Raw genomic sequence first — 17,530 nt, forward strand, 5'->3', positions numbered from 1 at the left:
TTCATCTAGAAAAAGGGATCTTAGTATCTGACCAGAGCGCAGACTGGAGAGAATCTTATAGAAGGATTGGCAAATATACTGATTCCCGGAACCTGGAAAAACCGGTGTCTTAGATGAGTGTGAAGTTTGGGAAACGCTGAGGCAACAGGGAAAGTTCTCGGTGGAGTAAGCTTCAGCAGACAGAGAAGGCGGCAAGGTTCCGCCCCTTCGGCCACCAGCTCAGGTCAGAGCGCACAGCCTGGGTACAGGGCAGTAGGTGGCCAGCGAGGGTCCCTGCGGGAGCCCGGTGGCGGGTCCGAGCCCACGTACCGAGACGCACCCTCCCCTGGTCCTTACGGGGCGGACGCGCTCCAGGTGGCCTGGGCGGCAGGCGCGGCCAAGCGGCGGCAGGCTGACTCAGCCGCCCAGCAATGCTGCGGAACCGGGACGGCCTGCCCCACCGCCCCCGCGGCTGAGCTCGGGCCGCCCCCGCCGGCCGCGGATCCCCGCCCCCGGGGCCCGAGGAGGAAGCACCCGGGCGCGGCGCCGAGCACCTGGGCGGCCCGGGCGGGCGCGGCTTCCGGGGCTGCGTGCTCGCCGAGCCCCGCCGCGCTCCCGCCTCCAGGTGCGGCGCGGTGTCCGCCCGCCGGTGACAGCGCCCCACGGGGACAAGCCGGCGCTGCGCTGCCCAGGCTCGGCGGCCGCGCGCGAGGCGAGTCCCCGGGGTGGGCTGGCGGCGCTACGGTCCCGGGTGCGAGAACGCCTCGCCTTTCCGCGCGGCGCGGCGCTTCGGGGCTCGCACAGTGCTCGGGCTCTGGATTGCGCCGCTTGGATCGTGCTCCCGCGTGTGGGCGTCGGAAAAGAAACCAGAGCCGGTAAGTCATCTGAAGGCTGCACTTGCTTCTGGGATTTGACCCGCCCGGGTGACAATCCAGTCCACCAGACTGGGCCTCATCCCTACCCTCCTGCCCCCGACCGAATGCAGCCTTGGCGAGTTCCAGGCACTGAGTGTTTTTTTGTTTTTTTGTTTTTTTTTTTCCCTCGGTAGAGGTAATGACTTGGAGCCCTGTGCTCCCCCGCACCCTACTGGTTACACACTTTAGACGGCAGCCCTGTTAATTAACTTTAATTACAATCATTCGGCCTCCACCTGCCTGAACCTAGCACTGTACCCGAGGACCTCTACAGAGTGCTTTTACCAGGCATCTGTTTCTCCTTTGGTGTGGGAAGCAGTTCTCGTGGGAGAATTGATGTCCATCTATTAATTAAAGTAAGTTTTATTTTACTTCATTCTGTCTTTTCTCCTTCTTCTTCTTCTTCTTCTTCTTCTTCTTCTTCTTCTTCTTCTTCTTCTTCTTCTTCTTCTTCATCATCATCATCATCAGTCTTGAATTTCTTTGTGGAGATCTGGAGTTACTTTGTTTTGGAAGAAGGTTTGTGAAATAATTTTGGGAACTTTTGATAATTAGAGCAAAAATATGAAAGAAGCGATAAGCCACGCTGTGTGGAAAACTGTCTCAGGTTCTTGTAAGTTGGCAGAGCAATACCAAGTTTGTCCTTGAAGAATATAAGGGTTTTTTTTTCTTTTCTTTTCTTTTTTTTTTTTTGGTCTATATTGAAATAAGCTATTTTTAAAAGTACATTTAATCGGTTGTCATTGTTATTACCAATAATAGCATTGTACTTACAAACCCAGTATTGATTCTCCTTAAGCACTCTGCACCAGAAGTGTATGGAGCCTTGTCTGTATGCAAGTGGAAGGTAGCTATGGCTGCAGTAACTTTTTACAGAAAATGACTATCTATAAGATTGTTATTTATGACTTTTATACACTTACAAGAGAAATGTGGAGGGCAAAGGCTCTTGGTATTCCACCATTTAACAATGTTTAAAAGAGAAAAAGTAAAGTGGGTCGTGCAAGTAGGCTACATCCTAAAATGGAAATATCCCCTGGCTCCCATCCAAGGAGAGACTGAACACACATTTAAGGTGGGTCTTCACACTAAGAGGGTGTTATATTGACTTGATGTGTCAGAACCAAAGATTTTTTTTTTAAAAAAATAAAATGTACCTAGAGGGTAAGTCACATGGCTTGTTAAAACAGATTTATGTGGATCTGCTGTCTTGTATATTTTCCTTCCTCTGCTTAGTCTATCAGATGGGTTTTATGGGTTGTCTGTCAAAGGGGAGGCCGGTGGTTCACTTAAAAACAGATTTGTGTTTTTCTGACATCTCAAGTTCCCAGCTGTGAGGCTCATGGGCACTCAATGAATGCTTTTCAGAATAAACCTCTTTTAGTTACCATGGTTAAAGGGAACTCAGGTTATAATGAATTACACTTTTGAAAACCTGCTGCTGGAAATTCTGGGTTATAGACTTCAAGAGGTCTAAGAAGGAGATTTTTTTGCCTTTTGTTTTGTTACTTTCTAACACACTTCCTTGTGGGGCGTGGTGACAGGGACCATAAAATTTGCACTATGAGTGACAGTCATTGCCTTAATAGCTTTCGTTGTCACGTGTCCCACCCTGTCTTCAGATTTGTTTATTGATCCACTTATTGGGCTTTGCTTTGGCACATGCTAGACAGTGGGGTGTTCTGGATTCTTTGTAGAACAGTAATCAGGTGGATTACTTCTTTTTGATGCTGGAAATGTGCCTTAACTTTAACCAAGCATGGTGAATATAAGGGTAGAAGGTATGGGAAGTCATCTTAGATCATTTCTACCTTAGACTTTTTTATTTTAGATCTCAAAAATATACCAGTGAGGGCCCGGCTAGATGACTCAGCCAGTAAAGATGCTATCTACCAAACCCAGTGACATGAGTTTGATCCCCAAGACCCAGGGTCTCATGGTGGAAGGAGAGAACTGAGTCTATCAAGTTGTCCCTGACCTCTAAATAAATGCTGTGTCACTCTCACACACGTGTACACACACACACACACACACACGATAAGTGAATGTAGATAAAATGTCACCCAAATCTTATATATGTAATCATAGTGAAGTCATTTGGCTCACTTATTCTTGTTTTCTCAATTGAAATAGCAGTGGTAGTCTCTCCTAATTGTCCTGTCTCTGTAGAAACTTTGTTGAAGTTTTGTTTCAGCATAAGCAGGCTTTCTTACATGTGCTCACATGAGAACACAAGTATTCTGATATGGGCGAGGTGGGCCTTTTGTCGAAAGGTATTTGTGAGAGGCAGAGAGAATTATTTTCTGACTTATATGTATATATGTAGGGATAATTGAGGGAATAACCTGGAATGGGTTGTTTAAATGGCTTATCATTCCTAAAGGTAAAATATAAAACAAAAACAGCCAAACAAACAAACAAACCACCGCTGGCTATGCTGTGTAGCTGAGCATGGGGGAGTAAGGTTGGGTCTGTGGACCAGCACGGGAGGCTGGTCTTTTCCTGCTGTCAGATGCCTCGAACTACAGGGGTGCAGATGGGCAAGGGCTGCGCAGAGCTTTTGACTGGGTTCTCCAGAAATGCAAACACTTCCCTTTTCCACCCGCCCTTCTGACATCACTACTTGTTGAACTCGAAGTCCATTGCACCTGCTCTGCCTTCCTGCTGTGGCTCGATGTTTATCTTCTCTCGCTGTGCCTCCTTCATGGCCTTTGGTCTACTTTCAGGGGCTGATGTCTCCACCTGTGGCCGTTCCTCTTGGAAACCCTATTCAATAGCTCTTACTCTGATCTGGGCATTTGCAAAGCTCTGACTTGCTGCAGTCTTTTAACTATACTTCTCAAGTTGATGGAAGACTTAGAACACCCCACCCATCCATTCTAAAGCATGGTGCCTGATCTCTGGGATGGGAATAGCGCATTATATTGCAAACCCTCTAAAGTCAAGGTCCCAAGGCTTGAGTTTTCCCATTGCTCCAGAGATCATATTCTTCTGAGAATGTTGTTCTGTCTCCCCAGTCCTTCTTCCCTTGGACTGGGCAGTTTGTCTCAGGGCTGATTGTTTGTACCCATGTCATTTCCTGTGCTTATTGTCATGTCTAAGCCTGATCTTTTTTTAAACTACTGGAGAGAAGACATCTTCACTTTGTAACCCTTGACACTGTTCACAAATGAGATAAGGGGTACTGTTATCTCAAACTGAAAGTATTTCCCACTATTCTCTTAGAGAGAGCCATGTTCCTTAAATATTTATGGAAGGAATAAATGTAAACAAAGCGGCATATAAGTTCAGAGACAGTTGAAGTACTTGTCTTTAAGGACAAGAGACTTTAAGAATCACAGAACTAAGAGGAAGCTCTTGAATTCAGTTGGAAAAGAGGTCAGGGCGCTATTTATAAATGCAGAGAGGAAACATTCACAGTAGGCTATTTTGAAACATCTGGTTGTTGGTCTAAAAATGCACTCTTAAATTTAGAGAGATAGTGAATAGATATTTGTACTACAACACTAAGATGTAATGCACATTAAAAAGTGTGCTTATATCGTAACTTTACATTTAAAGGTCTTTATACTGAGATGTAATATTGTGTCAGTTTTTGTCTGGATTAATTGAACATTAAAGCTGTGTGTAAGCCTGCCTTTCTCTTGACTCAACATTTTGGAAGCGTTGGGTTGAGCTACAGATGTGCTACAGACTAGTTAGGGCCAGGAAAGGGCCTGTTTCCAATAGAAGCAGATCTAGGCATCGGAGCACATGGGTGGGTGGGCGGGCATCCTCCACAGTGACGCGTGGTTTCAGCTTGTCGTTCCTCATGGAAACTGTGGAAGAGAAGCTCTTTCTTTGGTTGCTCCCAAGTCATGGCTTTACTTGAAAGATTTCTCCATTAGAATTTAAAGGATATTTCAAACCTCAACTAATTAACTTAAATGTAGATGAGAACTTTGAGAGATATACTATGACCAAGGAGATTATCAAGCACTTAAGTATTAAGATACTCTCTAAAACACACGGAGGTAGGCGTTAGGCATGGGACAGTGCAATAACACTGCATACTTAGTTAAGGTGTTGCCTTTCCTGACTTTGACAGAGACACCGAGTTCTAGACTGTAGAGTTGTGTTTTTCTGAATACACAGTAAGTAAAATAAAAATATCTCAGAATAATCTCTTCCCTTGAGCCAAAAGCCAGAAGATTTCGCTGAGAACATTGGAAGATCAAGTTTCACTTATTTTGCATCTCGCGGCTAATGACTAAAAATGTTTGAACAGTTTCTGGAAAACTGTTCAAAGACCCATGCACATATTCAAGCATATCCCCATTGAAACAGTCTTGGGTGGTATGCATTCTTATCTTCCCTGCTTATCAGATGACAGCAGCGAGACTCAGGAGAGAGAGACATTGTTGAAGTCCACAAACGTTGTGAGCAGCACAGCTGGGCCCTCTGTAATCATTGTGGCCTGTGTCCTAAGTTTAAAGCTTTCCAGTCTCAAAACATTAATCGTGTCTGTGTCTCACTAGGTTAATAAAGTTTGCTTACCACTAATTATGTACTTTGTAGGTTTATTAGAAAAATAATTAACAGTCCTCTTTTAAAGAAAGGTGATATTACCGTGTAGGCCAAAGAGTTAACACTCAAATCCAATGCATTCATATTGATAATATAATTAAGTATAATATTGATTAATTAGATGAATTAATAATAGCCAGCACTCAACATATGATTGCAGTTTATATTAGGTCAATGTGTACATATATTTATGTCTATCTATCTATCTATCTATCTATCTGTGTGTGTTCGCACGTGTGTGCGTGTGTGTGCCTCTATGTATGTATATACATATGTATACATTCTTTTTTCTGTACTTATTTATTGGCAATTCTGTAAGAGAATAGATATATTTTCCTAATCTTAGAAGTAAGGACTCTTAAGTTTCAGGAAAGTTAAATAATATTATAAAGATACCCAGTTAAAATGTAGAGAAACCTCGGTCAGAGAGATGGCTCAGTGGGTAAAAGCACTATCCTTGCAAGAGGGATGACCTGAACTCAGTCTTAGGAGCCCACATAAAATGATGAGTGCAGTGGTTCCTGATAATCCTAGAACACCTACTGCTATGTAGGAGGTGAAGTACTGATCATCCCCCCACCCCCAGCAGTAGAAAAACACGCATGTATTCACACGCGTGCACGTGTGCATGTATGCACACACACACACACCAGAGATAAGGGGAGTGAAGGGAGGAGGAATGGATGGGGAGATGGAGAGAGAGAATAGATAAATAAAACAAATCAAAAAGTCGAGAAGTCTGGATTGGAATCCAGGCATTATGGTATCTAGTGTGGGTGGAATTAATAAGGGATTAAGGGCAGATGGAGCAGGAAAAGCTCATGGACTGATAGTACTGCACTTTGAAGACTGAACTGTCAAAGGCGGAGGATAAAATGTACGCAGAGTTCATTCTGTTTCCTCTCCCCTCTCTGCTCTATCAAATTAGCATCTTCACCATTTTGTAAGTGTACAGTTGAATAGTGTTAAGTCTGCTTACATTCTTGTAGAACAGATTTACAAAACATTTTCCTCTTGTAAAAACTGAATTATTATGCCCACCAAATGGCTCCCCACTTCTCTACCCCTCTTTGATGTTCGTCAATTCACTCTTGATTGCTCTGAATTTGCTAACTTTAGGCGACTCTTACAAGTGTGCTCATATGGTGATTTCCTTTCTGTGGTGGTTTATTTTACCTCGCACAAAGTGTTAAAGACTCAACTTTGTGATAGTTTTCTTTCTCTCTCTGTGTGCATCCATGTGTGTATACATGCTTGTGTGTATGTGCAGATGTGTGGGTGCACATGCATGTGGCAATCTGAGGGTCATTAGGAAGACCCAAGTCGTTTTCTTCCTTAGTAATTCATGTGGGGTCTTTCTTTTGCATCCGGAGCTCGCGCCTTCTGCTACTCTCACTAGCCAGTCTGACCTCAGGCTCCCCTGTCTTCCGTCTATTGAAGGCTGAGATTGTGGGAGGGCTGCTAATCCCACCGGGTAAATTTCATGGGCACTGGAGACCAGAACTTAAGTGCTTATTCTTGGACGGCATGTTTTTTTATTCACAGCCATCTTCCCAGTTTTCATTTCTTTTAAAAAAGGACTCCCTATCCCATCGCTTGTGTCCACATTTCATTATCACATTCATCTGCCTTCGTATATTGGGCTGCTCCTTTGGTTCACATTGGAAGTGGAGTCTTTTGTGTCAATCCTTGCTCTTGCCTTCCAGCTGTTTCCTTACTCTGACCACTGCTTGCTTGTTTTGTCAGTGGAGAGGTTTTGGTTCTTAATTGTTTGACTTTGGCTGACTATTTTGCTTAGCAAATTTTACCACAGCTACCCATAAACTGTCTTTTTGCAATGGTAGATGCAAAATAACTGTTACTAAATTGTGTATTACCATTGCTGTATAAAATGACACCAAAGTTGTTTTCCATTAACTTGTTATTGGCTGTTAAATCTCAGACAATTAACATGTAAATGAACTGAGGCTTTTTTATGTAATGACCTATATGGAGACCTACACCCACGATCAACCTAAGAGTTCTGTAGTATAAGATTGGAGTTTACAAAGTATGGAATGTAGGAATTTAAGGAGCACTCTTTACCACAATGCTCCTCAACCTGTGAATTGCAGCCCCTTTGGGGTTGCATATTAGATATTTACATTATGATTCATAACAGTAGAAAAATTACAGTTATAATGAGGCAATAAAATAACTTTATGGTTATGGGTCACCACAGCATAAGGAAATGTATATAAAGGGTCTCAGCATTGGGAAGGTGGGGAACCACTACTCTAGTGACTCTTGAGTGTTCATGCGTGGGACACCAATGAGAAGCAGGATATGACACTCACCTTTCTACCATTTGATTAACCAGACAGCTATAATAAAGTATCAAGGCCAACAGCATGAGTTGTGGAACCCCACCCTAGAATTTTCGTTTCACTGTTATTTCCTATTTTGCCTTGGGTATAGGACTTGTTTCCCAAGAGAGCTGCAAGAATAACAAAGAACCCTACACAGAGGATTCACAGCCATGGGCTGTTGTTAACAGTATAAATCCTAGGAAAAAGGAAAGAGGATGAATTTGTCTGGAGAGATGAGGGTGGGCTAGTTGTTTAAATTAAGATCGTAGGGCTGAGAAGATCTTAGCCTGTGGGTGACCACATTTCAGAAAGATGATCAGATTGAGGTACTTGTCTTCCTACAAGGAGTTTAATTTTGCCATATACTAGGATAGGTAAAGAAATGGCAGTGGAGAGGGATGGCAAGTGATCAACTTTTGACTTGTGGTCAAATATATAAGGCTCCGACAGTAAGGGGGTTTTAATTTAGACCTTCAACTTTCTAGTCTGATTTACACTATGGAATTGAGTAAAATGAAAGAGAAATTCTCACCATCACTTTCTCTTTTGCTTTGTTGTGGCGAACAAGATTGTTGAATGTGTTGTCTTTATGGATACTTGGAGTTAATATTTCAGTTTTCTACTGAAATATTAGTTTATATGGACTTAACTTTGTGTGCAAACAACACGATACCCATTACTTATGACTATTCTTCACCAAAGCAGAGTGAACTTCATTACACTCTGGTGTAAACTACTTGGTGCTGCATCCTCTTGACATGATGTCTTTTTGTCTTTTAAGGAATAAGCTATGCATCCTTGTTTGCTGGCACATTGAGGGCAGAAATACTTTTCTCTTTGGCCATCTATTGTTTTCACAACATACGGGGACTGATTTGTTGTAGGGAGTGAAAATTGGCACCATGGCAGAATATATTGCATCACCTCTTGTCTCTGCTACTCAGTCACTGAGCGGAGTAGAAACAGTTTCTAGTATCCTTCGGCTCTAACCCCGGGAGACAGTACTAATCTACTGGGAACTACTGTTCTAGAAAGCAATAATCATCTATTGTTATTAGACTCTGTAAGACATGTCCTGTAGGACATTGAAGGTTACATTATTCACTTATCAGCTCCTCTTTTATAGCTGTTTTCAAAAGCTGCTCTTAATCATGTGACCTTATGAGTATTAAGCTTATTGATTTGTTAAAATCGCGGTATCTCACCTAGAGTTAAAATGATGTCTTTCTTTAATGGATTAACGATATACTGAAGTTCAATTCTACAAACACTTTTTCCCCTCTCCCTTAAGGAATTAGAATCAACCAAGCTGATTGCAGAACTTACCTGACTGAGCATGCGGTGCCCTTATATTTAGTGAAGTGGCTGAGGTACAAATCAAAGCTGTCATTTGTTTTTTTTTTCCCTGATTTGAAGACATACACTATGATCCTCTGGGAAAGGGTATAGACAGGCGAAAAAGAAAAAAAGGGCTTCAGTGGCCTGGTTTTTCTTACATGAGGCAGGAGAAGAGGTTGTAGGTGCCCAGCAGATGATTTGGAATGACTCTCACTGATTTTCTGCCGTATTTGATTCCTAACCTGAAGACCTCTTAGAGGTTCGATAGATTGGACGAATTTGAATCTGCTCTCTCTCTGCTTTTCACTAGCTCGCTGACGTAGGAAGGCTGAAGTTTCAAACAATGAATACTTCCTACCTGCCATGCTGACTAGATAAGAGGTGTCAAGTAGTAATTAAAATGAATTGGGCATAGTTAAGGTACTAGTAAAGAGTTGAATAGCAAGGCATACTTAGCACTGTAGCAGGTGGAGGAAGTCACCCATGAGAAGAGACACATTTGGTGAGACTCTTCAATTAAGGGCGTGAGCTGTGATCTATGGGAATGTGGAGTATGCACTGGTATAGTTCGTATTTTCACTCTTTGGTCTTTGGGGGTCCACCACCCAGCTAACAGATAAATGTATGGGGCCTTATTGTTACTTATAAATGCCAGGCAGGCCTTAGCTTGACTTATTTCTAGCCAGTTTTTTTAAAAATCTTAATATTATCCCATCTAACTTTTGCCTCTGGGATTTTGTCTTTCTCTATTCTGTATACCTTTCTTTACTTCTTACACCGTGGTTTGCTGTGTAGCTTGTTGGATGGGTCCTGATATTCTCTCCCCTCCTTTTCTTGCTCCCCATCTCTCTTCCCAGATATCTTCTCCTGTTTATTCTCTCTGTCAGCCCTGCCTATACTTTCTTCTGCCTAGCTATTTGCCACTCAGATGTTTATTAGAACAATCAGGTGTTTTAGACAGACAAAGTAATACAGCTTCACAGTTAAAGAAACTCAACATAAATGAATGCAACACATCTTTGCATCATTAAACAAATACTCCACAGCATAAACAAATGTAACATATCTTCAACTAATATTTCACAATGTGCTAGTGATTGAAAGAAATAGAAGTGAGAGAGAAAAAAGTCTATGTTTATGTATAGTCTGAGGCCAATTGGTAGCCTTCACTAGAGCCAGAAAACCAGGGAACGTGAATTTGGAAAGTTGTGGGAAGTGTTTATGATGTGGCTTGTGTTACAAAATTAACCATAATGCTTCAGGTATTGAGAATCTGGTGTGTGCAGGGAGTGACCCAAGAAAGTTATAGATTCTGGTCCAGGGACCTATTGTCATAGTTTGAGGTGAATAAGATGGTAGATTGAGTGGTGGCAGCAGGCAATTGAGGAGATGGAGTTGGGTTCAGCATCGAGCATAGTAAGATGACAAACTTGCTTATTAAGTGACACATAGGTCAGGCTTATATCACATGAGTCTCAGTGGTGTTCCCATTCTGTGTGTGCTTCCTCATTAAGTAAATCAGGATAGCATGGTCATGTGCGCAGTCATGTTTATAACACCCATCATTTGGACCATTCCTCAACTCATACTGTAGGATGTTTGTAAACAAATACTTTGCCTGGCATTTATCGGGAAGCTTTAGAAGGTGATCAACAAATTGACTCTGACTTAGCATTCATGTGTCTTACTTGGTGTTCTAAATGTTTCAGATATATTGGGACATTCACTTCTCACTCCAGCCCCATGGCGGAGGTATAGGAACTACTTATACCCATTTTCCTGTTTAGGAAACTGAAGTATAGAGACACCACGTATTCACATGCACAATGTTTTTAGGTGGGGACCTGTTATTTGATCCATGTCACTTTGGTTTAGGCTTTCTGCTTTTATACCAAAGTTGCCCAAGGAAAGGTCAGAATATGGCTAAGACTATGGCCTGAATGTGTTCATCTCCTCAGATCATGTGTGAAACCAGAATCCCCTAGAGTCACAGTCTTTAAAGGTGGGCCCTTTGCAAGGTGGTTAGCTCACAGCTGTGGAACATTTGTGGGTGAGATTAATGAGTTTATAAAATGGAAAGAGCCAACTTCTCATCCCTTTTGCTCTTCTGCCAGATTGGAGAGCATGTCTGGGCGTAACAAAGCTCCCCAGCACTGGACCTCCAGGTGCCTTCCTCTAGAATTTATTGTGTTCCAAAACTGTGAGCAATGCATACCTATTGGTTTGAAATTATCCAGCCTAAGATAGTTTGTACAACAACCTAACTAGCGTGAAGCAACTCTCTTAGTCTTTGAGATCTAACAGAAACAAGCCTTCCTTCCTGCTTTTCTCTACAGAAGAACAAATAAATATTGCCTTCTCCAGGTTTCTTCAATTACCTTTAAGGGCAGCAATTCTCAACCTATGGATTGAGAACCTTTTGGTTGTCCAAAGACCCTTTCACAGGGCTTGCCTAAGAAAACACAGATATTTACATTAGGACTCATAACAGTAGCAGTATTACAGTTATGAAATAGTAAGGACATAATTTTATGTTTGGGGGTCACCATAACATAAGAAACTGTAATAAGGGGCATCAGCATTTGGAAGGTCAAAAACCTTAGAATATTAAATAAATAATCAGGATAACTGCAAATGGAGATGGATATATTCCTGTCTCCACATCCATCTGTATCTAGCTCCCCACTATATAAAAGGTGTAGAACTCATTTAAAGGGTGGAGAGAGGTTAGTAAGGATGGTTTCAAAGCCAGAATGAAAACGAAACTTGTGTGTGTGTGAAAGCACATGTACACACTCATTCTTATGTTGTTTTCATACCTAGTTTTTACCTTTCTATTTCGTAAGTATATATTCTTCTAGGTGGCCGATCAAGGACGGCAGGCCAAAGTCTATACTCAAAGCTCTCTCTGCTGCAACTGAACATACTGAGTAGGGCTAAGGAGCCTGGTTCTTTTTTTATGACATGGAATAAGATCTCCTTCCATGGACCCTAAACTCCTCTCTACACTTTAACTCTGACCCTGCCGTTTCTCTAATAATTGAAAGGAATCAACAGTGGAAACTTATAAATAGTGAACATGAATATTGTAATGGAGTTGAATGTGTAGGATGAGTGATCACTAGGTTGTGTTTTAGTGGAGTGGCTTCTGCCACATGCTCTATATCAATGCATTTTACAGAAAACGAAACTGAATCACCACTTGGGACCTGCACTTGAGTTCATGCTTCTAGGAAGTGAAAGAGGTAACACATGCACATAGTCTGGCTCCATATTTGTGAGAAGTATCTTACGTGCAGAGTGTTGAGAACGTTTTTCACTCAAGGGAAAAGAACGACAAGGTGCGACTTGAGTGGGTTGGTCTAGAGAAGACTTGGGAGCTATAGAGGATTTGGAACTCTAATTACCAAGTTTCAGTACACAGACCATTCATGTTTGGAGGGTGTCAAGTCCTGCTATCTGTAAGTGTTGCTGTCTAGCAGATTCCCACACCAGCCCCTGGAGAGCCATTGAGTCAGACTCTGCCTTCCAGTAATCCCATGGAAAGTCAAAGCACAGAAGGGCTGCTGCTGTCTCATATTTAAGAGTGTTCCCATCTCTTTGTATTTCATTACTTTCTTTGGAGCTAAAGTCTCTCAGGAAAGATAGACATATGAACACCCTTGGTTGTTCAGTCCTTGAAGTCAGACTGTTAAAAAGTCAGGTGATTGGAAGACAGATACAGTATTCAAATGAAAAGAACTGGAAGACCTGTGGGTGGAGAGCCACTTCCGGGTCCCCCAAATTGTCAGTGTAGCCATACTTAGGACAGTGAATGATAGCAGAGAGGTGGTTTTGAGTAGAACACTATTGTATCTGTCCTTGGCTCAGACACCAGGAAGTTAAGTTTATTCTGTGAAAGGAAAGACTGTGTACAAGAACACAGACACACACAACAAACAAATCTAGCAATATCAATGTCTTTCAATCACGTCCATCCCTAACAGCCCAGTTCCGTAACTCACATCTAAGTTCTAGTCATAGGTACATACGGAGAAAAGGGCATGCCGTTCTATTTTAGGTGTCCAACTGTTAACCTACATAAAGGAGGTACTACCTGCCTCCTCAGAACTATACATGGTGCACAGACAAGCAGATACAACATATGCTGAAGGAGCAAAAATAACAAGCTTTCTGCCCCAGAGGAAAACAGTCACCAATGAGCTAAAGTGAGTGAGGGACTCTATTAGACTGCTTGCGATGGTTTGATGAATATAATAGGAGAGTTCTTAACAGGATTGACTTGCTACAAGGAAATATTTACAAGGTATAATACTTGGCATATGCTTACTGCTTACATCAGTAGAATCTACTACTACTACTGTTGTTGTTGTTGTTGTTGTTGTTTTTCAGAGGCTAGCATACAGCTTGGCACTATAAGAAACTTCAACTTGACAATTTTGAGACTTATGATTTTTGATAATTCACTAACAAATGCAATGAGGGATTTAGTCAGAAACAGTTGCCGTTTTTCAGGCAAAAGTTCCCATCAGGTCCTGGGCCGCAGCACAGGTCATGAGAATGGAAGAGTATGTGAGTGAGACCAGTTGCTATAACAAAATACACAGAGTGTGAGTGTGTGACTTAAACAACAGAAATGCAGTTTTCAAAGGTCCAGAGGCTGAGTCAAGTTGCTGGCTTGCTGATTCTGGTTCTGTCTTGTGAGCGCCCTCTTTTTGCCATGTCCTGGCTTGGGTGGGGTTGTTATGACCTCGGTAGGGAAATAACAAGCCCTGTGGTTTTTCTTATAAGGATCTAATCCTATTGTATCAGAACAGCATCATTTAAATAATTAGTTCCAAGAAATCTCTGGCTCTGAATTGAGTCCCATTGAAGGCTAGGGCTTTAGCATAGGAATTTTGGGGTGGAAGCCATAACTTAGTCTGTAGCAAAGGATAAAACCAGTAGTTTGTCCGTTACCTGTTTATGCTTGATAAGGCCAGGGCTGGCTGGGGTTCTCAGGTCTGGATCTCAGATTTGAGTAACTAGGTGGATGATGGTTACCACTTATGGAAAAATCTGAAATCTTCCTTGAATACATATATGTTTTGTTAAAATTGTTTTTTGTGCTTATAGGCTTTTGTGAGAGCTGGTAACCATGACTGTGACATTTGGGATTTATTTTACCCAAAAGGGCAGTGCATCTGAGCCTTTAAAATCACTAAGCAGTTCATTGTGTTTATAATTTATACCAAGCTGAATTCTTATTTTATACATTGTAGCAGTTGTGTCCTGGGGTAGGGGGAGGAGGGAGAGAAGAAGAAAATAAGCACCATCAGCTACAAAGTAAAGAGGTAGCGATTTCTTTGGCAGTGTGGGTTAGCTCCCTTCCCCAAACCCTCCCTGACACACGTACTTCCTACTTTGCTCTCTGACATCTTAACTTCTCTGCTTCTGTACTCAGTGAAGGTGGGTGTTCTCCTCGGAAACTCTGCATTTAACAGTGTTTGTTTGCTGATCTTTTTAAATATTCAAGCCAATAGCTTATAACGCTTGTTCACTTGAACATGCCGACTTTATCCAGTGACCTTTGGAGGGGTTATAGCAGTTGTGGCTTCCAGACATATTGAATAAGGAAATTTGCTTAGAGAATTTTATCTTGTTTGTTTTATTTATGTTATACCTTTTATATAGTTATTTTCTTTTTCTTGAAGCATAAAGGATAGATATCAACACACCCTTATATCTAGTCCTGAGATAAATTAGCTTTTTAAGAGGCTGTTGATTCTAGGGCTGGTGACACATACCTCTAATGGTGAGTTATTCTTGGTTGAGTTTGGAGGTTCATAGATTTGAATAAAAAAATCAATTCAAGACCAGTTCAGTGAACATAGTGAGATTATTTCAAGGTTTATTAAAAAGTAGAAAGGCGTGGGAATGTAATTCTGTGATAGAGTATTCACACAGTCTGAACAGGAGATCACAGGCTTCATCTTTATTACTGGAGAGAGAGAGAGAGAGAGAGAATACAAGTAAGGTAATAATAGCAACAACAACCAAAACAAAGCATAAGTTTTGTTAGAAAGAAAAATGTACCTGCCACTAGATTCTGCTATGAACACATTATAGGAAAACATGACTTTAAACTTTGATATCTCACCCTCATAATAGTATATTTCCTGTTAACTAATGTGCTTAGAAATTACATAGATATTATTCATCTGGTGTTATCTTGCATGTTAATATTGACTGTTAGCACATGATGCCACCTACACTTTTGAAACGTAAGGAACAACAGTCCTGGCAGCTTCTTAAGGGTCAGGCACAGTAGTAGAAGAGATTCTTATTAACAACCGTTAAGAAAAATTACCAGCAATTTAGACTGTCGCTGCCTTGGAGGCTCTTCTTGAATACACCCACCTGTAAATATTTAATATTAATTCTAAGTGTTGTGCCTGATTGGCTGTTTACTATTTGATTTGAAGGTAATACTTGGGAATTTGCCTAGTATTACCTGGAATTTTATTCAGGGAGTGAATATCTCCAGTTATTATTGTATTGTTCCGTATGTAAAATATTAACCAGGTCTTTATCTTGCCCAGCTGTGTGATTCTACTTTTTTGAATCCTTTAACTTTTTTTGGTTTGGTTGTTTTTTTTTGGTTATGTTTTGGTGAACAGTATAAAGCTGTTCCACAAATGCTTTGAGAACGGTCTTATCATTTTAATTGTGTTTTCATCAGTAAGGACATAAATAAATTATTTGTCACATTGTCATGTGTATGCGTTTTGAGACTAATTTTATTTATTTTTTTTTAAATGTTGTTGGTATTATCACAGCAGTTCTGCCCTGCAGCTTTGTTGTAAGCCTACAGATTGGCTTTCAATGCCACCAAAGAGTCCAATCTTAGAAGTTGGCAGTTGTCTTAATTTCTGTTCTGTTTTCACTGGGTAAATTTAGTGCAAAAGTAGGCTTTATTAGTTAACATATCCTGGCCTGAGAATGACGCTTAGGGATAAATTACTTACTTAGCACGTCTGAAGATTTTGGCTTGAATTCTAGCACCACTGAAAGAAATTGTGTATACAGTACACACACACACACACACACACACACACACACGTGCGCACACTGTATATATATATACATATATATATATGTATATATATTACATTTTATAATAATAAAATTAACCTAATTGTTTTTTTTTCTTCAGGCTTGAGCATACAAACAGAAAAGAACATTGCGAAACCATCCTAAAAAGCGATAGAGAAAGAACCCATCAGAAGCACATCCTTGTGTATGTCTCCTTGTGCTGCTCTTTAATACTCAGGGAGTGATGAAGCCACCATTATGTCCTCAGTCAGTGAAGTAAATGTGGACATCAGAGATTTCCTGATGAGCATCAATTTGGAGCAGTACCTCTTGCATTTCCGTGAGTTTGGTTTTTATACTGTGAAGGACTGCACGTCGATAAATGACAGTGTGCTCCACGAGATTGGAATCTCACCAACAGGACACCGTCGGAGGATACTCAAACAGTTACAAATGATCTTTTCAAAGATGCAAGACATCCCGATATACGCAAACGTTCAGAAAGCAAAGAATGGCAACACCTCAAAAGAGCATCAGAGTCCTCCGCCTTCCAGCAGCAATGCCCTCGCAGAACTTTCTGATACTATTAGCGTTCATAGACCTGGCCTGACACAGGTGGAGACGGTCACAATGAGTACCTTCGGTGTGGGAAATGGTCAGTCTCCTAAGTCACAAAATAAGCTATCCCTCCCTCCATGTGACCCACCCTTTCCTAGAGAAGAACTACACCAGAATGTGGATGCTTCACAAGATTCTTTATTTGGTAGTGCAAATGTTAAAATCGATTCTTTGGTTACCCAGAAGACTGTGGATTGTACAGCTGGAGAAGAGCAAACAGAAAAAGTCAACTTGATATCAGAAAATTCCAGCAAGGCTCTTCGCACAAACCCTGAACGTCTTCCCTCCGTAGACTATCCAACATCAGACACACTTCCTGGAAATGGTACTAATGGCTTTTTAGAGAGCTCCCCTGCATCCCCGTTCTTTCAGTTTCAAGGAGAGATGGTGGTGAACGACCTCTATGTTCCATCGTCTCCAGTCCACACACCTATGAGAAGCCGGAGCAAGTTGGTTTCCAGACCCTCTCGATCATTTCTGCTGAGACATCGGCCTGTTCCAGAGATCCCAGGGTCAACAAAAGCAGTTTCGGGGAGGTAAAAATTCTTACAGAAACCTTATGTGTTCAGTGTGGGAGACTTCACTCATGTTTAGCGACAGTGCTTTCAGTGTTCCTTTCTAAGTGTTCCTCTGTGTGTTTGACCTCTGTATATTTGATCCAAACTTTCCATTGTTTTTTTTTCCCTCATACTT

The 17,530-nt window shown here is 41.5% G+C and overlaps 1 protein-coding gene across 2 annotated transcripts in view; it reads left to right on the forward strand.

Moving 5' to 3' along the window:
* The first annotated feature begins 1,054 nt into the window (after nucleotides 1-1,054).
* The window catches only part of Arap2 (ArfGAP with RhoGAP domain, ankyrin repeat and PH domain 2), a 170,969-nt gene continuing 154,493 nt past the window's right edge, over nucleotides 1,055-17,530 (forward strand). The window contains exons 1-2 of one of the 2 annotated variants that reach the window (XM_087909032.1): nucleotides 1,055-1,249; nucleotides 16,341-17,373. In XM_087909032.1, the coding sequence (XP_087765158.1) occupies nucleotides 16,478-17,373 (896 nt within the window). In that variant the 5' untranslated portion in view covers nucleotides 1,055-1,249; nucleotides 16,341-16,477. The remainder of the gene's footprint in view (nucleotides 1,250-16,340; nucleotides 17,374-17,530) is intronic. The other variant, XM_087909033.1, reaches the window with a different exon arrangement.

The sequence above is a fragment of the Myodes glareolus genome, chromosome 8 (assembly GCF_982192425.1).
Source record: "Myodes glareolus chromosome 8, mMyoGla1.1, whole genome shotgun sequence".
Classification (NCBI taxonomy): Eukaryota; Metazoa; Chordata; class Mammalia; order Rodentia; family Cricetidae; genus Myodes; species Myodes glareolus.